The 27,173-nt window shown below is 37.8% G+C and overlaps 1 protein-coding gene and 1 long non-coding RNA gene across 2 annotated transcripts in view; both read left to right on the top strand.

The window, feature by feature from the left end:
* The window catches only part of LOC150087030 (uncharacterized), a 31,991-nt gene extending 12,657 nt beyond the window's left edge, over positions 1-19,334 (top strand). Inside the window, exons 2-3 of the long non-coding RNA XR_016546861.1 lie at positions 5,126-5,345; positions 19,113-19,334. This is a non-coding gene — a long non-coding RNA (uncharacterized LOC150087030). The remainder of the gene's footprint in view (positions 1-5,125; positions 5,346-19,112) is intronic.
* A 161-nt stretch (positions 19,335-19,495) lies between these two features.
* LOC150087029 (alpha-galactosidase MYORG-like) lies at positions 19,496-21,088 on the top strand. Its single transcript, XM_090372349.1, has one exon. It carries the CDS (start codon positions 19,496-19,498, stop codon positions 21,086-21,088), a length of 1,593 nt encoding a protein of 530 aa, XP_090228475.1.
* The last annotated feature ends 6,085 nt before the right edge of the window (positions 21,089-27,173 follow it).

Genomic DNA, 27,173 nt, shown 5'->3' with positions numbered 1-27,173 from the left:
TCACAAAACAAATGGAGGATATTCTATGGCTAAAAAGAATAAAAAAAAAAAAACTATGAACATATCTCAAGTCTTTTTTTCTGAGATATTAATCATAAATTAAAAAAATGTAAAATGGCAAGACATTTTTATATTCAAATTTATATCATAAAAATGTGACTGCACTTATTCCATGAATGTACAGGGAATAAACTTTTGATATACTTCAATTTTGTTTTGATTTGCAGATCAGCCCAAAAGTAAGTGACCACTTTTAGCTACAAATTCCAAACTTTTACTTTTCAGCCATTATTTATGAATTTTCAGAATGTTATTTCTCAAAATTCTGAAAATTACTGCACATTGAATGCACTCTTTCAAATATAGGCAGAAGTGAAGAACATGTTAAAATCTTTTGATCCTCTTTTTGCTTTTTTTTTTTTTTAATTGCCTTTTTATGAAAATATGCAATTTAGATGTTTTACTTAGCATATGAAGACAGCCACTGGCAGAGGTGAAAGAGATTCTTGCACTGCTTCTATTGGAATGAGCAGAAGCCTGAAAAACAAGATGCAGGATATTTCAGAGACTGCTGGGGGTCATTGCGGTACAAGTAAACACATGGGTTATGTTAGGGTAGCTAAGAATAGAAATAGGTGCATGTATACTTGCGTGTACACCAATGCTAGGAGTTTAGTAAATAAATTTGATGAATTTGAGGTATTGCTCAAAACATCAAAGGCAGATATTGTTGGGATATCGGAGACGTGGTGTCACACAGATATAAGGAATGCAGAACTGGAATTTGGGGAGTACAACGTCTACAGAAAGGATAGGCTGGATAGGAAGGGAGGAGGGGTTATGCTATTAGTTAAGAAATACATAAAATCCAAGGAAGTGAAGCCAGTGGACAGTGCAGTGTCGAGTCACTTTGGTGTGACATAAGCATTGGGAGATCAAAATTGAGAGTAGGAGTGTGCTATAGGCCTAATGACTCTGATGAGTATAATAAGAAACTGTACGGGGAAATAGAGTGGGCCAGTAAATCAGAGAGTCTTATAATGGGAGATTTTAATTTCCCAGATATTGACTGGAATTTGGGGGCTGGTCACTCACACACTAGCAAGGCTTTTGTGGATTTATTGGATGATTGTTTTCTACATCAGCATGTTCGGGAGGCAACTAGAGGGAGTAATACTCTTGATTTGATTATCAGCAGTGATTCTTCATGCATTAAGAATCTGCAGATAAATGAACCACTAGGTGGCAGCAATCACAGTGGGCTGAAGTGGGATTTACTCAAAGAGGTAACTACCATTAGGAGTAAAGGGAAGGGTTATTGCTTTCGTAAAGGCGACTACGATGGACTGAGACAGTATTTAAATTCTATACAGTGGGACCAACTGATGATGTTACCAACAGCAAATGCAAAATGGGAAGCATTCAAAGAACTTATCTTGGAAACTACTAGGCTTTACATACCAACTAAGAAATATTGTTCAAGGTTTAGGCCTAAGTGGATGTCAGATGAACTGATGAGGCATATGGCAGAGAAGAAACATGCATGGGATACATACAAATTAACACATGACACAGAAGCCTATGATAGATACAAGTTGATCTGTAACCAAGTTACAAAGGAGGTTAGGCAGGCGAAGGCAGAGTACGAGAAATCTTTGGCAAGGGATGCAAAGAAAAACAGCAAAGAGTTCTTTACTTATGTAAACTCTAGAAGGAAGGGGATGAATCAGATTGGTCCACTTGATATCGATGGGTCAACTGTTGATGATCCTGCTCAGGTAACTAACAAACTAAATGAATATTTTGCATCGACATTCACACATGAGGAGTTATTTAGCGAGGGGAAAGCCAGAGGTATATTCAACTCTAGCAGTAAGCTAGAGAACCTTGTAATAACTGAGAGTAAAGTGGAGGAGAAATTGTTGAAGATAAACACAAGAAAGGCACCCAGGGTGGATGGGATCTATCCAGTTATATTAAAGGAGGCAGCAGAGGAAGTAAGCAAACCCTTAGCCATAATTATGAGAGCTTCCTTGGACTCGGGGGAGGTACCCACAGACTGGAGATGTGCAAATGTGACCTCAATTCACAAAGGAGGATCAAAGGCTGACACAAGTAATTATAGACCTGTGAGTTTAACTTCTGTTCCAGGAAAATTAATGGAAGCACTAGTTAAAGAAGCACTGCAGGATCATGTAGACAAGACTTCAGTTATAGCTCGGACACAGCATGGTTTTGTTAAGGGGAAGTCTTGCCTGACCAGTTTGATTGGATACTATGATGCAGTCACAAAGGAACTGGATGCAGGAAATAACTTTGATATTATATACTTGGATCTTAGAAAGGCTTTTGATACTGTTGCACATGGAAGACTGCTGCACAAATTGGAGCAGTGTGGCATTGGAGGCAAATTGCTGCTGTGGATAAAGGGGTGGCTGAGGGGGAGAAGACAGAGAGTGGTGGTCAATGGACACCGCTCGTTGTGGACTAATGTTATTAGTGGAGTCCCTCAGGGCTCAGTGTTGGGTCCATTATTGTTTTCTGTATTTATAAATGATATTGATGATGGTATATCAAGCTTAATGTCCAAGTTTGCAGCGATACAAAGGTTGGCAGGGTTGTCAAGGACACTACTGACACTATGCTGCTGCAACAGGATCTGGAAAGGTTGAGCAGATGAGCTGAGAGGTGGCAAATGAAGTTTAACATTGACAAATGTAAAGTACTACACATGGGAAACAGCAACCCCAGAGCAACGTATCAACTCTGTGGTACTACACTGACAGTGGTAGAGAATGAAAGGGACCTGGGGGTGGTTGTGCAGGAAGATATGAAGTTCTCTGAGCAGTGCAAATGGGCTGCAAGAGTAGCTCATGGTGTATTGTCAATGATATGTAGGAATTTTTCTAGCAGGGATAAGGAGGTGATTATTCCCTTGTATAAGGCAATGGTCAGGCCACACCTAGAGTACTGTATACAGGTCTGGAGGCCTCATTTCAAGGATGTAGAGCTGCTGGAACGAGTACAGAGAAGGGCAACAAGATTAGTGAATGGAACAAAGGGGTGCTCTTACGAAGAAAGGCTTAAGTTTTGCAAATTACAGTGTCTGGAGACTAGTCACGAGCGAGGTGATCTGATAGAGGTGTATAAAGCCTTGAATGGTTTTTAGCATGCTCAATGCTGATGGGATTCTTCCTCTCTCTCAGAATAATCACCTGAGAGGGCATAAATGCAAATTGAGGAAAGACAGATGTAGGATAGACGTGCAGAAATTTGCCTTTAGCCAGCGGGTGGTTGGTTGGTGGAACAGACTTCTATCCCTTGTCGTGGAAGTTGATAGCCTAAATAAGTTTAAGGCTCAGCTGGACAGCTATTTTGAACGAACAGAGGGGTGAAGTGGAAGTGGTTTTTTTTTTTTTTTTTTTTGGCTGATGCTGCATAAGCTTGCTTTCTTGCATCAAATGCCTCTACTAATGCTAATGCTAATTGACTCTAAGGGCTCACAACTGGTGAGTATAGGCTTGGCTCACCCAGGGTCCTGACGAGCTGGATATCATCATTCTTCCCTTTCTTGGTGATTCCCTTTTGATTCTCTCTCACTCTCTTTCACAGGGTAACTCGGGAATTTTTTTTTTTTTTTTGGCTGGTGCAGCATAAGCCTCAGGCTTCCTTGCACCATATAGCTAATAATAATAATAATAATAATCCCTTGATCAGAGCCCTTTTAAATGAAGAGTAGTATATTAAGGCTGAGTATTATATGAAGTTACACTTCTGAATTGATAGTGAATTTATATATTACTGATGTTCTAGTTTCTACAATTGATGTGTAAGTTGGCCTAATCTTGTATAACAGTTAAAGCTTACTTAACAAAAAGAAATTCTTGTCTTTCTTTCCTCTCTGGCTCCCTCTTCCCTAACAAATATATGACTATTATTGCATTGTCATCATACTGCCTCTGTTTACTAATTGATAAGCTTTGTTAGTACATCTGTGGTGGTACATACGCATCCATCCATTTGTTAGGAAAAGGCCTGAGGTCTAATTCCATTTCAGACTGTAAGAATTATCAAAAAATTATTTTTTTCACTTGGGGATTTAGGGTTCCATGAAAAATATATGCAATTTAAAGACAGCATACTGACTTTGTGGTCTTAGTTGCTTAGTGCTCAACAGTGCAAACCTATATCATTAGTTTGTTTACTGCTCTGTGCTAATGTTTTTTATCATATGTAATATCTATCATTTTTAGACTACAGTGTAAACATTAACTTTCCTATTATTTTTCTGTTGTAGAGTAGGAATGATTCTTGTAATCTGATATAATTGAATTCATATAAACTTTAATGGCAATATTGTGTTATCTTGAACAATAATCAAACATTTAATAATGTGCCCGAGAATCATTTAATCTACTAGTAAGTGCATAAGGGTCATTTTTACATTCCTACTTTCCCTTTGGCGCCTCCATAGCCAGGTGGGAAGGAGCACACGCTTCTTGATTAGACCGGGGTTCGAACCGGTCACCACCAAATAAGGAGGATGCGGAAAGGTCAAGGGAATGACCACCGCATATTTCCGGAGCAATATGGCCTTAGTTGCTAATGCTCCTAAAAACCAAATAACAAACAAACAAACAAACTTTCCCTTTTTTAAACTTTTGCACTTAAAAGAAAAGCACACTTGAATGTTCATTTAGCCTTTCAGGAGGGGAAAGTTTTCCTTTGGTTTCCTCTTGAAAAATTCAAGCACTCTACATTGGTAAGGTTAAAAATGACCCTATGTGTCTCCAAGTTCTTTATTCCATTCAGAGGATAAAGTAATTGTGATTAATGGCATGTGAATTCTGAACAGGAAATACAAAATTATATGTGTAAGCAGGATTTAAAAAAGTATATTCCTTTAATCCATCAGCAGGTGCACAAAGGATTGCTCTTCCTCTAAGCACATAGGGTCACTTAAGAACCCACATGCCCAATTTGAAAAATTAAAAAATAATTCAAAATTGTTTATTTTGTTGACGACACTATATTTTCATCCTTTTCTGAACACAACTGTGAAAAATCCATTTTTTATATTAAAACATATTTTTAATTAATTTTTTAAAATTAAAACTCCCTTTAGACCTGTCTGCAAGCAAAATGTAAATTTAAAAACTGCATGATTCGATGAATGCCTTCAGTTGGATGCCAGCCTGTCAGTAACAGGAGCACCCACTGCATGAAACATGAAGCACATGCATCAACAGCTAGATCCCAGATGATGATTCAATGTGACAAAACTTAAGAGTGCTGTCAATTAGAGGAAAGTGTGCAGCAGTAAAGCAGGCTTACTATCAATAACTGTAAGTGACAGATGCCAATCAACATGTGCATATAATTATGTTTAACTTAATTGATGAATTTTTCTAACTGTGCAATAATTAACAGAGATTTTTTGTAATTTTCAGTAATTTTGTAATTTTCAATCAAAGAAAACATTTCAAAAAAGTTTTTGTTCTCTTCATCTACTCTGTCCACACAGAGTAGATGAAGATCATGAATTGCTGAAATATTGGGGTCTCATCGACCCCACATGCCTGACTCAGGGTTAATGATACCTCATTTGGGAATAAAAAAAGCTAATATAAAGTTAGTATTTTTCAATCTTATTGTTTCCCTAATTGTTAATTTAGATCAGGTAGATCCAACATGTGGGTCACATGCAGTCTGTTCCTTCACATTGTGCAGCCCATAGCAGTCCTAGGTGTTACATATTCTCCTGAGTTTAAAGCTAGCTTGTTACAAAACATAGTTTTGCAATAACTTTAAAAGGTCTGTTTTCAGTAATACACCTTGTTCTGCTTATAAGAATCATTGGTTAATCAAATTGGCCTTTTTCTAAAATCAAAACATGAAAATTTGAATCTTTCTTTCACCTGTTGCATTGTGTGAAATTCTTTTCTTAATTAGAATCATAATTTTGGTTTATTGAATCACAAAAGATAAGCCAATTAATAATCAGGGATTTTTTGGGTTTTTTCCCTCCCTTTTTGACTTTATTGGATAAAGCGATCTGGGTACGTAAAATGTAATGCTGAAAGTAACTGTTCATCCTTGGGATTTGGGAAAAGTATGTATATACCTATGTGACAAAATCACATAGGTATATACATACTTTTCATACTTTGTCAGGAACAGGTATAAAAGAAACTATATTCATGCTAGATTAAGCCAATTGCCAAAATTCAATAGATAGGTGTTGTGTGTAGGATTCATCCTAAACACAACACCTTTAGGACTTCCAAAACGATTCATCATAAATTGCTGTATTAGTAATCATTCTGTGCCATTGCAGCAAAACTGCAACACCCTAGGCCAATGGTGGCTTGCATAATCACTAAATGGCACCAACATGTTGCTACTATTGTAGGAAACTTGAGTAGAAGGCAGAACTTGACAGAAAGAGACTGGAATGTTATCAGGAGTATGATATGTAGATCTTCACTCCTCATTATTCTGTACTGTTAACCAGGAGTTTGGGGAAGCCACAGGAATTGATATTAGTATGGCATAAATAGCACTGGATTTTATAGAAGGACCATGGACCACAAACCAAACATTGATAGCAAGCAATGCACATTATTGATTGTCTGGTGCACAACCCATCATAATTAGTTCCTAGAACATTGGAAACTATTATGGAGTAAAAAAATAACAGTACACAGTATTTTCAGATCTGATGGGCATGTTTGGGTCTAGCAGATGCCTAGACAATGTTATTTACAAGAGTATGTCATCCCAACTGGTATTGAAGTGTTGCTCACTATGCAGGGTACTTTTCCCTGCCAACAGGGAAAAGTACCCTGCATAGTGAGCTATCATAGCGGTCAATCCTGTGCTTGGGGAACCCATCACCAGCAGATCCTCCCACTGCAGGTGAGGGCAATTGGCTCCACCTGAAGATAGTAGGAATCAATCCTACACATGGCCAGCTGGCCAATGTCAGCAGCAGAAGGGGTGCACACAGGCCTAGAGGCCAGGACTTCCATCCCACACCGAAAACAGCATCAACAAACATCCCACACTAGAGGGGATCTAATGTTAGCAGAATCTATCCCATGGGGGGGGGCTAGCCTCACTCATGCCAGTGTCCATCGTATCCATCGCCATCAGGGTTATATAAACAGAATCTGCAGTAGATGGGGATGGAGAAGTTCCTGTATGCACATTAAGGCAGCCCGAGAAAGGTCAAAGAGGCACTTGAAGGTCACAGGAGCTTCAAGGAAGTAGTATGCTTCATCTTAGTGGGGGGAGGCTCCTAAGTTATCAGCAAGGTAGATTGAAATTGACGATAATTAGGGAATTGGTAGAGAATACTGTCCCACCAAATGGAGTCGAACACTCCTTTGAAGCTGACGGAGATGACCAGCAAGTACTTGGACTACATGTGCTCAAGAGTGTTAAGAATGTGGAAGATGTTATCCTCAGTACAGAGGCCTTGCTTTAATATGAACTGGCAATCAGAGCGGAGGTTGGTATAGTGAATGGAAGCACAGAACAAGATGAGACACTCCAAGATTTTGCCCAGCACTAGAAGGAAGGCATTGGGTTGAGAGGCTTTAGGCAAGTTAGAGGCTTGTCAAGGTTCTTGGGAATGTAGCATGGCTTTCCAAACATCCGGGAAAGTGCTGGAGGCTAAACAACAGTTATACAGATGTAGTTTCCAATACTTCTTGGAGACTTCAGCCTCAATGAGGTTCCCACCTGGGCTCTTTCCCACCCTCAGCCTAGAGATGGCAACCTATAACTCCTCAGCAATAAAAGGGGGTTTCAAGAATCAAATTTGAATAATTGAGTGAATTTGGATTAGTGGGGTACAGCCATCACAGTCTGAAAGGGGAGCATGTGAGAGGAATATTGGCAGTGAAAGCATCTCAGTCTGTTGAGTAAGGGCTGAGCAGCAAGCCAGTGAAGATATGGGGTATTCTATGAGGGGATGACAGTGGGGGAAAAGGAACTGGATGAAAATGGTCCTAAGAATCCCGGGAAACTAACACTTGGGGGTTTCCAGGGCTGCAGTTGTCCAAATCATTGTTCGAGTCCAGGTTTTCAAGATGGGGATAACCTATGATAAATATATGGGAGAAGAAGGGGGAAGCACCAATTCACATTTTCTGCAAATGTGGCACAGAAGCACAGTACTGTTCATCCGAACAGGTGTCCTGTTTGAAGTCACTCAGGGGAGGGGAAGCCCTCCCTAGTAAAATGGATACTAGAATGCAGTGGACAGGTAGTAACGTCCATGCCCTCCGGTAGGACAGGAGGTGGGGGGGATAATTCTCTTGGTTAAGCTTATAGAATTTGAGGCAGCACACCCAGATGATGTAGGTGGCCAGTGTAATGTCGAGTCAGTTTACTGTGACATAAAGCAATGGTAAAACTAAAACGAGAATAGAAGTCTGCTATATGCAAAACAATCATAATGAGTATAATGAAAAACCGAGCTACTGTTAAAACAGGGAGAGTGGGGTTGTAGATCAGAATGTTGGTCACTCACACAGTAGCAGAAAATTTCTGGATTTATTGGATGACTGTCTTCTATAGCAGCACAGTAAAGAGGCAACAAGAGAAAACAATATTCTTGGGCGCCTCCGTAGCCAGGTGGGAAGGAGCAGCAGTGCATAGCACACGCTTCTTGATTAGACCGGGGTTCGAGCCCGTCACCACCAAATACGGAGAATGCGGAAAGGTCAGGGAATGACCACCGCATATCCCGGAGCAATATGGCCTTAGTTGCTAATGCTCCTAAAAACCAAATAACAAACAAACAATATTCTTGATTTGATTATTAGCAGACTCTTCATGTATTAAGAATATACAGAACAAGGAACCACTAGGTTGCAGTGACAATAATACAGAGTTGGCTTTGCATTAGAATCCCCCCCCCCACCTTGTGTAGGAATGGACTGGTCTGTGATGCTGGTGAAGGCTCAAAGTCAGGAGCGGTTGATATAAGATTGTAGTTCACACATGTGGAAGTCAGTTTATGAGTGTCTGCAAGGAAGAATGGCTCGGATTGAGATCTTTCTGACCTTGAATGTGGAATGATTGTGGGCAAGACATGCAGGTGCCAGAACCTTGACAACAGTCAACATGTTTAAGTACTCCCATTCTGTGGTGTCATTCGTGGTAGACTTGTGACACCACAGAATGGCTCAACAATGGGAGAACAACCAGCTAAAGGTCACACATGGGACAACTGCATGTGGTTAATGCCCATGGTGAGAATTGTGTGTTTGAACTAACCACCCAGTACAGTGTAGGAATAGCAAGGCCAGTATCTGTAACACTGGACCACCAACATGTAGAAATTTGTCGATTGGTTTGATGAATCCTATTTGCATCTCTGTCGTGCTGAATGGATGTATCTGCATTTGGAGAAAGTAACATGAAGCCATGGCATCTGGATGCACTCTTTCGGCAGGATGGATGTGGTGGTGGTGGTGGTATGGTTTGGGGACTGTTTTCGTGCACACCCCGGGTCATCTGATCACTGTTAACCATGGCTTGATGGGAACACCTACCATTTTATCATCAGCCTTCATGGTGACAGTGTATCCAGACAACTCCAGTGTCTATCAACAAGATAACAAACTATGGCACAAGGTCCACCAGGTTTCTAACTGGTTTCAGGGACATTACAGCGAATTCTTCAACCTTCTATTGCCACCCAACTTACCCAATCGAGCATGTTTGGGATCTACTGGAAAATAATGTTTAATGCTGCTATGACCATCCACCTAACAATGTGCAGGCATTACGAGACACATTGTGCAACACATGGGTATCATTACCACAGGGGTGCTTTCGTAGCCAGGTGGGAAGGAGCAGCAGTGCGTAGCACACGCTTCTTGATTAGACCGGGGTTCGAGCCCGTCACCACCAAATACGGAAGATGCAGAAAGGTCAGGGAATGACCACCGCATATCCCGGAGCAATATGGTCTTAGTTGCTAATGCTCCTAAAAATCAAATAACAAACAAACAAATAACATTACCACAGGACACTGCATCATCTTGTGGAATCCATAGTCTCAGACAGTTTTTAAATTCTATTTAGCGGGACCAACTGATGATGTTACCAACAACAAATTTTAAATGGGAGACATTCAGGGAAGTAATCTAAAAGCTCTTAAGCTTTTTATATCAGCCAAGAGATAGTTCAGCATTTAGACTAAATAAATGTCAAATGAACTGATGAAACTATTGGCAGAGAAGACAAATCATGGGATGATTATAATTTAGCACACCACATGAAGGAAATCTGTAGTAAGTGCAAACTAGCCTGCAAGCAGGTCACTAAAGAGGTTAGGCAAGCTAAGGAAGATTAGTAAAAGGTGTTAATGTGTGCAAAGAATTCTTTACCTAAAAATGCAAAGAATTCTTTGCACGTGTTAACAGCAGAAGGAAAGGGATGAAAAATATTTGCCCAACTAGATATGAATGCCATAACTATTGATGATTCAGAGAAGAAACTTCTGAATCCAGCCAAGCTGGATAAAGAAGGTGCATAAATGTGTTTCCTAATCATAAAGGAGGATCAAAGGACAATGTGCAATTATTGAACTGTAAGCAGAGAAAATAATGGAGTCTGTGGTTAAAGAAGTATTGCACGATCATTCTATCAGGAATGGAATTATATAGGAATCATGAATTTGTTAAGTGGAGATCTTGTCTGATTAGTGACTGTGATGCAAACAATAATTTGACAACATATATTTAGATTTAAACAAAGCTTTTGAAACTTCCACATGAAAGAATACAGTGTAATTGGAGTATTGTGGCATTAGGGGCAAGTTACTGCTATGGACAAAGGGTAGTTATAAATGGGCACTGCTTTTGGACTAATATTATTAGTGGAGTCCCTCAGGGTTCAGTGCAGGGCCTCTTACTATTTGCAATATTTATTAATGAAGGCATATCAAGCTTATGTCTAAGTTTTCAGATGATACAAAGGTTGGCAGGGCAGTTAATACATGAATCAAGGCATACTATTGCCACAAGACCTAAAAAAATTAGGTCTTGTGGCAATAGTATGGACTGAGAAGGGGTAGTTGAGGTTTGGCATTTTTAAATGCAAGGTACTACATATGGGCAACAGTATTCCCAGAATAACATACCAATTAAGTGGTACCACATGCAGGATGTTGGAGAACAAAAGAGACCTGGGGGTAATTGTACAGTTTGACATGTTCTTTGAGCAGACAGCTGCTAGAAAAGCTCTTGGGGTTTTTGTCAATGATATATATAGGAACTTTGCTAGCAGGGACAAGGAGGTAATTATCCCATTGTATAAGGCAATGGTTAGGCTGCACCCTTAAGTGCTGCATACAGATCTGGAAGCCTCATTTTAATAAAACTTTTGAACCCCGTGGAATGGGTGTAGAGAAAAGCAATCAGATTAGTCAAGAACACAAAGTGGTGCCCTTATCACAAAAATATTTCAGTTTTGAAAATTGCAATGCTTGGAAACTAGACATTTGTGTGGTGATTTAATGATGATGATATTCTTACTCTTTCTTGGACAGCACACACAAGGAAACATAAATTGAAAAAGAATGGCTGCAGGACAGATTGCACAAATTTGCACTCAGTCAGAGAGTAACTGATTGTTGGAACAGGCTACCATCTGGTGTTGTGGAAATTAAATTTATTCAAACTTCTCATGGATAGTTTGAATAAATTTAAGGAAGGATTAGACATATTATTTTTTGACTGATGTTGTATATAAGCTTGCTTCCTTGCATAATTTTCCATTACTACTACAAATAATAATCAAAAGCATAGATGCCATTATCATCATCTGGGGTTGTTTCTTGAGTTTTAACTTGAATTTGACTCGAACCATTGGGTAGACCATGTGGTGCATCGACATTCTGAACAGTTATGAGCTTCCTACACTGTGACAGCGGTATGGGGAGGATCCTTTTTTGTTGTGTTGTGATAACACTCGATGTAATACTGCAACCTTTTTTCACTTGGTTTTGAAGACATGTACCTGCAAAGGTTTGTTCATTTCTTTAAACCAGAGCTCCAACCTTAGCCTCTATCAAACATCTTTGGGATGAGTTGGAACATTAGTGTCAGATCAGCTTACAATCAGTAGGTAACTGAATTGAGCAGTCTGTTGAAGGAGGAATGGTCTAAAATGTTAGCTTCCTGTTAAATAAAATTGATTGTCTGTAACAATGATAACTGCATAATTTTTATTATCCATGTTAATAAATATTTTATCAAAAGGTTCTTTGAAACACATAGATATGAAGTTGCTTTTGGCAATATAGTGTATGTGTGTAATCATGTTTGCTCCCACTGCCTGAATGCAATGTCTTACTCTATCTGTAAGAAGTGATCACATGATAACCATCCGGTGTTTCTTTACCATCTGCTGCCTTTGTTCTATAAATGGAATTTATAGAATGTAATTAAATTAATTCTAGATTGCAAATGATAACAGTCGCTTTTCTTAAAATGACCTTTCTATTCACAATTTGACTTTCACCTGCCTTTATACAGGGTGTTTCAAAAATGATGGTCAATAATTTAAAGGTGAAAAGTACAAACTAAAATAAGCAAAAAAGTCCCATTGAACATTAGGCTGCAAATGAACCGTTTTCGAGATAATGCACATTTTCTGTTAAGATCCACCACTGGCTATGGGAGCACTAATTTAGCAAAAAGCTGTGAATCCTTTGCTAAGGGTGGTTTCATTAAACATAAGATAATACATTTTTAATTTTTGGTTTCAACACCACAGAATTTTACAGATGTTACATGTTATAGGACGTTAGCATTAGAATTAGCATTAGTAGAGGCATTTGATGCAAGAAAGCAAGCTTATGCAGCATCAGCCAAAAAAAAAAAAAAAAAAAACCCACTTCCACTTCACCCTTCTGTTCGTTCAAAATACCTGTCCAGCTGAGCCTTAAACTTATTTAGGCTATCAACCTCCACCACAAGGGATGGAAGTCTGTTCCACCAACCAACCACCCACTGGCTAAAGCAAATTTCCGCACGTCTATCCTACATCTGTCTTTCCTCAATTTGAATTTATGCCCTCTCAGGTGATTTTTCTGAGCTAGAGGAAGAATCCCATCAGCATTGAGCATGCTTAAACCATTCAAGGCTTTATACACCTCTATCAGATCACCTCGCTGGTGCCTAGTCTCCAGACACTGTAATTTGCAAAACTTAAGCCTTTCTTCGTAAGAGCACCCCTTTGTTCCATTCACTAATCTTGTTGCCATTCTCTGTACTCGTTCCAGCAGCTCTACATCCTTCTTGAAATGAGGCCTCCAGACCTGTATACAGTACTCTAGGTGTGGCCTGACCATTGCCTTATACAATGGAATAATCACCTCGTTATCCCTGCTGGAAAAATTCCTGTATATCATTGATAATACTCCATGAGCTACTCTTGCAGCCCGTCTGCACTGCTCAGAGAACTTCATATCTGCCTGCACAACCACCCCCAAGTCCCTTTCATTCTCTACCACTGTCAGTGTAGTACCACAGATACATTGTTGTTACATTGCTCTGGGGTTGCTGTTTCCCATGTGTAGTACTTTACATTTGTCAATGTTAAACTTCATTTGCCACCTCTCAGCCCATCTGCTCAACCTTTCCAGATCCTGTTGCAGCAGCATAGTGTCAGTGGTGTCCTTGACAACCCTGCCAACCTTTGTATCGTCTGCAAACTTGGACATTAAGCCCGATATACCATCATCAATATCATTTATAAATACAGAAAACAATAATGGACCCAACACTGAGCCCTGAGGGACTCCACTAATAACATCAGTCCACGATGAGCAGTGTCCATTGATTACCACTCTCTGTCTTCTCCCCCTCAACCACCCCTTTATCCATAGCAGCAATTTGCCTCCAATGTCACACTGCTCCAATTTGTGTAGCAGTCTTCCATGTGCAACAGTATCAAAAGCCTTTCTAAGATCCAAGTATATAATATCAAAGTTACAAAACCTTTTACGTTACAAAAGGTGAACACCTTTTACGTTACAAAAGGTGTTCAAAATGCTGTCCTTGCATCCGTATGCAGCTTTTAGTCTTCTCTGCATTGAGTTGTGAATCCTCTCAGACATTTCTGATTTGCTGAAAGGCTTCTTCAACCCAACACTGCAATTCCTCGACTGTGTTAATGTCAGAAGTGTATACCAAGCTTTTTACATGACCCCAGATACAAAAATCCATAGGATTTAAGTCTGGTGATTTGGGAGGCCATATTACAGTCCCACCTCTACCTATCCATCATTGACTATACCTTCTAGTTAGATACCGAGTCACAACTCGAGAAAAATGTGCCGGTGTACTATCGTGCATAAACCACATGTTTTGGCGTTGCTGAAGTGAAACCATGTGAACTTTATCATCATCAAGGCAGTCTGGAAGAACATTCTGCAGCAACTGAAGATACAGCTCTCCTGTTATCCTGTTTGGCAAAAAATGTAGTCCAATTAGACGGTCTCCTAGTAGTCCTGCACAGACATTCAACGAGAAACGTTGCTGATGTCGTGACTCGTGAATTGTATTAGGATTTTCGTCGGACCAAACGTGACAGTTATGAAAATTAAAAATACTATCACAAGTAAACCCAGCTTCATCAATGAACAAAATGTTGTTTAAAAATTGGGGGTTCAGGACACACAGTTGTTGCATCCACTGGCAGAAGTTCGCTCTGGGAGGGTAGTCTGTATTGCTGAGACCTTGTACACGCTGGATATGGTAGGAGTACAGTAATTGGCTATATAAAATTCGCCACACACTGCAATGACTCAGTACATGCTCTTGCAGAGCAACCCTCCTTGTCGAAATTCCTGGGTTTTGTTCTATTCTTTCTAACACCCTTTTCTCAACATCAGGTGTTATGCTTCTGAGCCTACCTGCTCGTACTCCATGTGCGAAGTGCCCATGTTCTCTAAGGCGTCGATGTACCCTGATGAATGTGTGCCTGTTGGGCTGCCTTCTGAGGGAAAATGCATCTTGGTACAAATGTGCAGCCTCCAGTTAGCTTTGCCATACATGGAATGCATGTATTCATACACTTCGTTGCTGTAACCTCTTTCCATGTTGGCTATCCTTTAACAAGTACTAGTATACCTGCTAAATCTTAGAGCATTGAGAGAGGGGAAAGGGAGAGAATGAGCATAACCTAACCTAAACAAACAAGTCAGTGGTGGATCCCAACTCTGTACAGTTCACCTTATCAGTGGTGGATCCCAACTAGAAATGTGCAATATCTCAAAAACGATTCACTTAAGGACCCATATTGTAGTCTGTACAGTTCACCTTTAAATTATTGACTATCACTTTTGAAACATCCTTTATATGTTATACTTTATTATTCAGTTGAGTATTGTAAGTTGTGACACATATGATATTAGTTTTGGATAACTACATCCTCTGTTACATTTTGGTGGTGTGTGTGTGTTAAGCAGCACAGCAACTAAGGCCATGAGGCATCAGTATATCATGTTTCTGAATTGTGCTTATTCTTCACAGGGATTGCTTGTTTGGTGGATGAAAAAACCAGAGCTTCCTGGAGATAAAACCATAACTCTCAGCCGAGACAGATTAACAAAGTAACGTTATTACAAAAAGCAAATAAAAGTTTCTCCCTGTTAAGTCAGGATTTTAACTTAGGCTTTTTCCATGTGGTGTGGAAGGATGATGATTGCAAATACCATGTTAACTGCAATGGCTGCAGCATAATTGGCATAGTACATCATTTGCCATTTGTTTGGAGAGATCTGGGTTCAAGTCCCATTAAAGACCAGTGGAATTTCTAACACACTGCTTCAGTTAAGGTTGAGTTAGAAAATATCAGGCAGAGTAGCCCCCCCCCCCCTGTTTTTATTATTTTTTTCCAGTCCACACAACATGCAAATTGGCCGGTGAACATATTATGGAATAGGCAAAAGAGACACAGGTACAGAAGGTTCACAGGTTGTAAATGTTGAAGCAGAACAAAAAGGATTTAGCTGTGACTGACAAACATGAAATTAAAAAATTATGTATCATTTCATCCATGTTCTCAGCAAGATACCGTACCTATTTTTTTTCTTTAACTGTTATTGGCTTGTATTATTTTATTATACATATTTGTATTCTTTCAAATGAATTTACTACATGTGATTTGTAAAATTTATAATTACAATAAATAAAAAATAATTTTTTTTTAATAAAAAAAAATTCCAGATAATTGAATTATCCATTTAATGGAATCAATTTTTGGCTTCCTGTTGTGATTATAAATAACCAGAATTCAGTGTACAGGTGGTGCCTCGCAATTCGACAGTCGGATTTCGCGGGCTGGCGAAAACGCTACATGATATTGCACGATAGAATTCTTTACTGGACTACTTAACTGCGTTTAACGTTATTAAAAAGCACTAAATAGTGACGGCTGCTTCATACATTTTAACCAATGGTATTAAGAGCGGGAGTAACATTTAACCAATGATAGATAAAGCGAGAATAGATCCCTCAATCGTTCAGCTATGTTAGCCGCCCTCACAGGTATGCCATCAGTTATGAGACAACATTATCTCGTTAATAATCGTAGTCTGAGTTCACGTTTGCTCTAGTTGTTTGTGCTAATTTATAATTTTGCATTTCTCATAAAGTAAAAAATTTTGTGCTTTGGCAGTTATTTATTTTTTGAGTGAAATTTGATAATGGGTCCAAAGAGAAGTGAACAGCGGAATAATTCAGGAACGAAACACACTTGGTTGAGCATAGAAAAGAGGAAAGAAATTATAGAAAAAGTGCAGAAAGGTAGAACAATTACAGATGTAGCTCAAGAGTATGGCGTCCCTAGGTCAACCGTGGCAACTTTTTGGCAACAAAGAGACAAGATTATAGGTGCTAGGGTGTTCGCTGGAGCAATGAAAATTTCTGACAGAAACATATCTTTAATCAATGAAGAAATGGAAAAGCTGCTTCTTACCTGGATTAGAGAAAGACAGATGAAAGGAGATCCAGTAACTCAGGCAATGATCTGTGAGAAGGCTAATTTAATTTTTGATGAATTGCAGAAGGCTAATTTTTGATGAATTGCAGAAGAAAATTCCAGGACGTATCTCAGATCAAACCGATGAGTTCAAGGCAAGTCGTGGGTGGTTTCACAGATTCAAAGGTAGAACAGGTATCCATAGTGTTCTCAGACATGGGGAAGCAGCTAGTGCAGATAAAAAGGCTGCAGAAGAGTTTGTGAAAAAATTTGAAGATTTAATCATGAAGGAAGGCTACTTGCCGCAGCAAATTTTTAACGGGGATGAAACTGGGTTATTTTGGAAGCGCTTACCAAATCGAACATACATCATGCAAGAAGTGACGCTCCCAAGACATAAGCCTATGAAAGATAGGCTTACCTTGTTATTGGCAGCAAATGCAAGCGGAGACTTTAAAGTAAAGCCACTTCTCGATCCTCGCTGCTTTGGGAAGAAAATCATCAAGTCCAAACTGCAGTGATGTGGAGATCCAATGCAAAAGCCTGGGTAGACCAGAAAGTCTTCAAAGATTGGATTTTTGAGGAGTTTGCCCCGAGCGTAAAAAAAATCCTCATTGACAACAATTTACCTTTGAAAGCACTACTGATTCTTGACAATGCTAGTGCCCACCCCCAAGACTTGGCAAACATTCTTGAAATTGACTTTGATTTCATCAAAGTCCAGTTTTTGCCTCCAAACACCACATCACTGATCCAACCCATGGATCAAGAAGTAATTGCCTGTTTTAATAAACTTTACACCAAGGCTTTGTTTTCACAGCTTTTTGACGTGACTCATTCTTCTGATAAGACACTGAAGGAGTTATGGAAGACAGTTCAATATTCTTTATGCCATTTCCTTTATTAAAACTGCCTGGGAGGGAGTGACACAGAGGACCCTTTGCGCATCATGGAAGAAACTCGTTCCTTCCTTTTTTCGGGATGACAACAATGTAGTCCAAGCCGCTGAAGAATCAGAAGCAACTGCGGCCATGCGAGAAATCATTTCGACGGCGGAGAACCTCGACATAGGAGAAGTTGATGAGGCTGATGTGGAAGAGCTTGTGGAGGATCACGATGACGAACCAACCGTGGAAGAACTCAAAACACTCAGCGAACAGGAAGCAAAAGAGAGAGAAAAGGAAATTTCACTTGAAGAAGAAGAAGACAGGGAAAAAGGGCCGATGCCAACAGCTGCCATTAACGAAATTTTATTCCACTGGGAGAAGGTGCAGTCTGCTTGTTTAAAATGGCACCCCAACACTGCTGTTGTAACTAGAATGACAGACTTGTTTAACAACGCTACTATGCATCACTTCAAGGCTATCTTGAAAAAGAGGGAGAGACAGTCCACCCTTGATCAATTCCTCATCCCCATTCAAGCCAAGAGGAGAAGAGAAAGGGTAGAACAAGATAAATAAAACATCCTTCCAACATCTAAGGCTCAATGAAATGTATGTACTCATTATGTATTTTGTAATTTCGTTTGTTATATGGTAGAAGTAAAGTCAATAATACTGTGTATTTCTCTCCGACAACGAATTAATCAATTTTCCATAAACTTATATGGAAAATATTGACCCGCAATTCGACTCTAATTCGGCGACAGATTTTAGTCGAATTGCGAGGCACCGCTGTATTTGATTTTTGTGTACTGTATTCTCATGATGCTTTATATATCTCCTCAATATTTACGAATATTATTACAATAATGACACTTTTCCAACAATTATTATACATACTAATGTCACCTAATAATTGTTGGATTTTTGTATTTAACAGTAAATATAAATGTTGATCATTTAAAAATTAAAATATATAATTGAACCATTTACATGGCCACTGTTTTTGCCCACCCTTTAACATTTTATCTGTTTTGGCCCCTACCCAAAAAAGGTTGAGTACCTTACTTTAGATCTTATGTATATTTAATTAATATTTGAAAAATATTTACAGTGAAAGTGAGTGCATTGCTCTACCTTCTTTATAAATATTTATATTCTTTGTTACTATATTCTCTATACTGTATATTATATTATAACTTATTTTGTGTATGATTACAGGAATGCCTTTCCTGGAGTTTTTGATATATGAATTACTGCTGTTAGCTGGAATCCACGGAAATCATCATGAGAAATGCCATCCAGAATTCAGCAATAATTGTATTTTTCACCTACCAAAAACTTTGAATTTGGGTAGTCTGGAACTAACCTTGTCTCAGAAATTGCTACTAGATGTGAAGGCTCCTTCTCGATCTATACTTCGAGGTTATTTAGGTTCACCTCCACCAAGACAGCCAGTTAAATATAAAGAATGTGATAATAGTAAAGATGAAATCTGTATTCAATATGCCTCAAAAGAAAGGCTGAGTATTTCATTGAAAAAATCAGTAGATGACTCAGTCACATGCTATGATATAAACTGGGATAATTACTCCTCAGAATTTATGGATTGTTTCATACTTGGAGATGAAAACTGGTTTGGAGGTGGAGAAATGAATGGACAACGCTGGCCTTTACAAAATCAATCTTATCCAATGTCTGCTTATGTTACTGGTGATTTTTATCACCATAATTTTGGTGGTGTAATTGATCATTTTTGGCTAACATCAGGTGGCTTTGCTATTATTGTTAATGAAACTAGTCCACTGTTTATAAGCTTCAACAGTAGTGGCAGTGAAAATTTGTGTTTTGCTGCAGTTACTGGTCACTTTCCATATGTTATGAAACTTGTTCAGACATCTTTGAAATATACTATATGTGTTGGTCACAGTATTAAAGAAGTCTATCAGCATATTATGAACTCCATATTGCAAAAACCTCGTGATATACCAAATGAACAGATGTTTGAATATCCCATATGGTCAACATGGGCCAGATATAAAAGAGATATTAATCAATCAAAAGTCCTGGAGTATGCTAAAGAAATTGTGTATCAAGAATTTCCAAATAGTCAAATTGAGATAGATGATTATTGGGAAACATGTTATGGTGAATTAGATTTCGATAATGAAAAGTTTCCTAATCCTGCTGATTTAATTAAGCATCTAAAATTGTTAGGTTTTAGAGTAACCCTTTGGGTTCATCCATTTGGTAATATTGAATGTGATATTTTTAAAGAAGGTGAAAAACATGGCTTCTGGATAAAAAATTCTTCTGGTGAACCATTACTTGTTTACTGGTGGAATGGTGTTGGTGGCTATCTTGATGTTACCAATCCAGCTGCAAGAAACTGGTTTATCCTAAGATTAAAGAACTTGCAGGAAAAATATGGTATAGACTCCTTTAAATTTGATGCTGGAGAAGTAGCCTGGCTCTCTGAAGGCTTTGTTTTTCATGATGTTGCTGTACATCATATGCCTAATAAATTTTCACAGTTGTATGCTGAAACAGCCCACAGTTTGGGTACAATGGTTGAAGTCAGAGTGGGACACAAAACACAAAATTTGCCAATTTTTGTAAGAATGCTAGATAGAATGTCCTCATGGAATTATGATAATGGGCTCAAAACTGTTATTTCTACTGCATTGTACTTTTCACTATTTGGATATCCATTCATACTTCCAGACATGATAGGAGGAAACAACTGGGATTCAGCGGTCCTTCCAGACAAAGAACTGTTTATACGGTGGATGCAAGCAACGGTTTTTTTACCATCAATGCAGTTTTCTATTTGCCCTTGGGATTATGACGAAAATGTAACTGAGATAGCTAGAAATATTGTGAAGCTACATAAAAAGTATTCAGGTACAATAGTAAAACTTGCCAAGGAAAGTATCACTAATGGTATTCCTATAATCAGGCCACTCTGGTGGCTTATGCCAGATGATCCTAGTGCACTGTCCACTGATTCAGAATTTCTTGTTGGTAATAATATTCTGGTGGCCCCAGTATTGGAAAAAGCAGCTCGATCTAGACATATCTATATTCCTGAAGGACAATGGCTGGATACACTTCATGGAACATCTCTTTCAGGACCACAGTGGTTATACAGTTATCAAGTGAACCTGAATGAACTTCCATATTTTATAAAATTGTAATCTTTTCTAATACATCACTATTTATGTTATTTCCATTTGATAATTTTTTTTTTTTCAGGTTAATCAAGTCTTGAGAGAACCGAAATCTCTTCATGTACAAAACAAATTCATCTCCAAAGATTTTTTTTCCTTTCATTGAGAAGTTTTGTATAGCTGAGGTGTTTATGAATAAAATGTATAAGACAAACGTAATTTATGATTAAAAATTGAAAATATATACAGTAATTAAGTATTATTATACCACTTGTAAGAAATTAAGCACTAGCAACTAGATTAAGCTATAAATACCTAACTATATTTATATTTCAAGCTAACTTACTGATCTTTTTTTTATTATTTATTTATTTATTTTTTTTTTTTTCAGCATTAGAATTAGTAAAGGCACATGATGCAAAAAGCAAGCTTATATAGTATCTGCCAAAAAAAAAGAAAAAAGCACCCTTCTCATTTCACCCATCCACTCCCTCCAAATGTCTGTCTAGTTCTGCCTTGAACCTATTTAAGCTATCAACTTCTACAAAGAATGGATGGAATGGAAAATAAATTAAAAATATTTTACTTTTTATTTGTTTATTTCCCATTCATCAGTGAGTTAGCTTGGAATATTGGCTGCAGTAGTAGTAGTGTCCTTACAAAGTATGGTTTGTAAGGACACTAGTTGCTAGTAACGACCTAGTTGCTGGTGCATCACATCTTACAAGTGGTATGATGTGTTTATTTTTATAATTTCAATATTTATGAATAATTATTGCTGCTATTGTATATACTGATAGTTTATGATAAGTAATGACTGGCAGTAAATCATTTTTCTTAAAATAATTTGGAAAGCAAACAAGTTACTTCTTTACTGTAGAATAGATCTTATTTTAGAACTTTGGTTTCATGACTCGAATTGTGCCTATTGGTGCATAATTGGAGTCATGAAATACTTTATAAGCCAGATGGAAAAAAAATAATTCTTCTGTACCTTTTGAGGTGGTTGAATACTTTTATCTATCTATATATTAGTCACATCAATTATCTATCTATATGTGTATATAATTTCTTATTTTCTTCTTTTTAATTTTCAAAACCACTTAGGATGTAATTTCTAGGTGTAGAAACATCCTCAAACTGATTTTTTTGATAATGACGTAGTGAGTATCTGTAATAAAAATAAAACTTCTGAAACTGTGACACTCATTGATTTTTTTGGGCTTGATTTTGTACACACTGCTGCCAAAAGTGTACTCTGTCACATTTATTATATGAGGTTCTTACATTTATAGTAACAGGGACCTTATCTCATACCAAGTTTGGGTCTCTTTTGGCTCAAAAACTGTCTGGTATAGTTATCCTGAATAGCCTGACATTCTTTGAAACAGCACTCAGCTCAACAATGGCAAACCACTTTACTGAGTTTTGGCTGGCAGTAGTAAATGTACTTTGTAACAAATGAAAAATACTAATTGGATGCTGCTAAATTAAAATGTATGGTGAAATACAAAAAATCACCTTGCAAATAAAGCAAGTGCTGTATATGTTGCTGTGAAAACAACCAGTTATAATCTAATAGTACAAAATACTCGAGTAAATTTAAAACAAAGGCCTCATTCTATACAAAGCAACAAGCAAATTAGGTTTGCTATTTAGTAGCTATTGGCCTCCGTAGCCGAGTGGTCAGGAGTGGGAGTGCAGTAGCACACACTCTTTGAGTAGACCGGAGGTTCAAGCCCCTGACTGCTAAATACAGTCGATCTGCCAACCTCCCACTGGACCAGCGTGGCAGATTATGGTCCATTTCCCTCAACATGAATCATTGAGGAGGCTTCCATCCTGCAGTGGATTGATAATGGCTGCAGTTTACCTTTTTACCTTGATCTTATATTGTGGAGGCACTTTTGCCAAGTGTTGCCTTGGTATTGCACAGGTCCAGTGGGGAAGAATATTGCTGTTTATTTAAAGTGTGTGTCACTACTGCAGTTTTAATTTTGTGATAAAAAAAAACAAACAGGTTGAAGCCAGGAAAGAGAGAGAATGTGAGAAGAGAAAATACAACGTAAAACAGAAGAAGCGAACCATATCAATCTCAGCTTATCTCTGTTATGATAAGTCTATCATGTTTTGACTTTGTTTGTGATCTCATTAGTGGACAGGTAGACACTGTGAAGATCAGAACATCCCAGTGATGAGATGTATCCAGTATGTGAGATCTGAGATGGTGCAGTAGGTAAAATAAATAAACTCAAGTAAATTTAGGGCACAACTGTGTGCTATGAGAACGGCAAAGCAGTATCATACAGATAATGCATCAGTCACATGTGAAAGTGCTTTGACACAAGTTATCTTGGTATTCAACTGCTTCAATGCAGAAGTATATTGCCATTTATTTAAGAAATTGATGATTGAGATTGATGCACTGAGTAGCAAACCTAGTTTGCCTGTGTACAGAATGAGACTATGACCTACTTGTACAATAATTAATGCCCTACTATTGTAATAAATATTGATTTTTTATGCATTTGCATTTGAAGAACATTTGTGAAATAATGTGGAAATGAGTGCCACTCTCCAAGAAAATTTTCCTAATGTACCAATGATACAACTTTTGTTAAGACTAGGTGTTAGTATTATTAGGGGGGAAGGTATTAGTATTATTAGGGGGGGGAAGGTATTAGCTATATAGTGCAAGGAAGCCACAGGATTCTGCTATACCAGCCAAAGAAATATATAATAAAATAAATAATAAATATATATAAAAAAAAGAAAATAAGCAAACTTATGTTTTCCACCACGAATATGTAATCCAGCCGACCTTTGAATTTCTCCAAGCTGTCAGCCTCAACTAGCCATGGAAGTAACTTACAGTAGAACGTTGGTTATCCGGAATAATTTGAAAGGCTTGATTTTTCTTCTTTTTTTATTAATGGTAGTATTTGAGACAAATGTTTATTATGTTATGAGAGTATTTCTATCTGTTTTTTACTTTGTGCTGCTGGATTAGGTGAAATGCTGGATTAGGAAACCACAAGTGATAGAGTTTAGTCAATCGCTTCCGTGAACCCAATTTTCCATGGCATATTTTGTTCTCTTCATTTCATATTGTTTTGTTTAGTTCCTGATTCAATAAGTATAATATCAGCCCGAGACTGTGCAATTTATTATTTTTCTCGGTCTTTTTACAGTCAACGAAAAGAAACAGCACTAAAATGGGCAGTAAAACAGGAAGAATGCAATATAATCAAAGTGATATCATTAAGGACTTGAAATTTAGTATCAAAAAATTAAGTCACAACAAACGAAACCGAAAATGATCAAACATTATTTTTAAAAATTACTTTAAATTTTTTTATACATAAAATTTGCAGTAAAATACCTATCCAAATATACTGGGTGGTTATAAAATAAGTTTCCCTATTCAGGAGACCCTAGTGTCAAAACAGTTAGTGCTGAGAAAATCGGTGGGTATGCCATTTAGGGTATGGGGAAGAGATTTGTAGAAGAAAAAAAATTAGTTCAAATTTTCACCATCAGGGAAAAAATGCCGCTGCATATATGTAAAAGTTGTCATTTACTTCAAGACACACTGCTTATGAAAATTACATCCTGTTAGACAAAAGCAGAAAGGCTCTTACAAAAAAGAAACATGCTCTTTTAGTAAAACTGTTATACCAGAATAATAGTAATGCTAATGCAGCACTACGTGAATATTGGAAACTTAAAGGACCTTTGACATCAGTGGACTTCGAAAACTAATAAAGAAATCTGAAGTGACCGGGGAGTTAGGTGTAATTCCAGGCAGAAGACGATCACATATCGGAATGGAGGTAGTCAATGAAGTGGTGATTGCAGTGGTCAGAATGTGAGACACTACCAGTCAGTAGTGCCAGAGGTGTGTCAAGAGACTTGAACCTTCCTTGGTCTACTGTACATAAAATTATCTTGCTAATCACAAGACCTTGTACAGGTCTTGTGATCAGCAACAACGAATAGCTTTTTCTCTGTGATTTTTGGGTCGTATGGAACTTGACGATACATAGGCTAGAATGATCTTGTGGTCTGATGAGGCACATTTCACTCTTCGTGAGGCTGTAAATGCACAAAACTCAGAATATGGGGAACTTCTTGTCTGTCTGCTGTGTATAAAAGGCCACTACAAAGTCCATACGTTACAGTATGGTGTGGATTCACAGCAGAGTTTATAATTGGACCATTTTTCTTTGAAGAGTCTACACCTCACGGCCCTATAAGGTGTACGGTAAATAGTGCACAGGACTGTGCGCTCTTCTAAAAGATCACATTATTCCCACTCTGCAAGAAAGGCAATGCTTGGAGTTGTTCATGATACCCCTCCCCACATTGGTCCACAAGTGAAGGAACTGCTCTGTTCAATATTCAGAAATGATCGCATAATTTCTAGAGACTTTTCGCAATTCTGGCCAGCCCGATCTCAATCCCTGTGATTTCTGACTATGGGGATACCTGAAAGACAGTTTACCGTGGTGGCATGCAGATGCTTGTCCATTTGAAAGCAAGCATTAAACAGCATGTAGCCAACATCCCCAATGAGTTGCTAAGCAAAACTCTGTTGCATGCAGTCCTCCGTTTTCAGAATGTCATCTCAAGTGAAGGAAAGCACATAGAACAATATCTGTAGATTTCTAAGTTCTGATATTAAAATCTAATCCTAAGTTAAGTATTCCATCTTATGTTTACAGTGCCAATTTTTCACCTGGTGGCAGAAATTTGAACATTTTTTTTTTTTTTTTTTTTTTCTTCTACAAATCGCTTCCCCATAACCTAAATGACATACTCACCGATTTTTACAGCGCTATCTCTCTATCTGTTTTGACACTACGGTCTCTTGAATAGGGAAACTTATTTTATAACCATCTGGTACATACATATGTAAATATGTGCATTTCTATGTATAAGTTATTATTATTTTTTTAATTAAATAAATTTGGTTTTATTTCACGATGTTTAAGTCTTTTTACCTTGATACATTATAACAGAATTTATTTAATCTTACCTTAGGTTTGATTATCCAGAAAATTTGGCTATCCAAAAGTCTGACATTAATTATTCCGGATAACTGAAGCTCTACTATATTTCAATAATTAACAACTCACTTGCTAAAAGTAAACTTCCTACAATCCAGTCTAAATCTTTCTCTGTAATTTGAATTTATGGCCTCTAGTTTTGGAATCATAACTGAAAATTTTGCCTTCATTCATTTTACTTTGCCCCTCCTCAATGCATTATAGACCTCAACAAGGTCTCCCTTCCTCTGAGGTGCCTTGCTGCAGCGCACATATTCAGTCTTTCCTCATATGGGTGTCTTTTTGTTAGGTGAAATCTCCATACTTGGACCATGTTATATGAGTTCAAAAAATAAGTGCACATATATATATATTTTCTCCTCACCTAACTTATATTAATGAAATTGTTATGTTGGTTAGTTTAGGAAAATGGGGATCACTTAATAAAATTTTTATTTCTAATTTGCAGTTAAAAGAAGACACTGGGCTTGCTTGGCTGCACAATATTTCATGAAATTAGCATATGCATTTGTAGTTGGTGCCTGCCTGCATTGTACTGTTTGGAGTTACTGAGTGAAAATTCTGGTGAGTGCTGCACCACTTTATCAGAGTACAGTCTGTAAAAAACTTCAATGTATTTGGATGGCTGGCATTAAATTTAGATAGCAATCTGACTGAAATGCCCCAGCCCACATTACAGCTTTGTACCAGCTGTTGTTCTTTATTGCTTAATGTAATTAAAGCTTTATAAGTAGCAGCATATTTAAGATAACATAAATTGTGATGCTTAAGAAGATGTAATGATCATAACAGTGATGCTTCCAGTGATTCAAGGTCTTTTTGTACAGTTCAAGGATGTTTAGTATTTTATGTATTTATATCCTCTGGACTTCAATGCTTTGTAACTAGTGAGCCATCCTTTTTCAAAGTCAAATTAGTTACCTGTCAGTTTTAACATTATAAAATGATAATGTTAAAAAATATATTTTTTAACATCATTTTGTATATATTGTTTTTTAAAAAAAGCCATCACTTTTGCATTGATGGATAATATACACTTTTGG

The sequence above is a fragment of the Mastigoproctus giganteus genome, chromosome 4 (assembly GCF_048544385.1).
Source record: "Mastigoproctus giganteus isolate SK-2022 chromosome 4, ASM4854438v1, whole genome shotgun sequence".
NCBI lineage: Eukaryota > Metazoa > Arthropoda > Arachnida > Uropygi > Thelyphonidae > Mastigoproctus > Mastigoproctus giganteus.
Note: the sequence above shows the minus strand (reverse complement) of the source record. Positions and strands in the feature narration are given on the sequence as shown.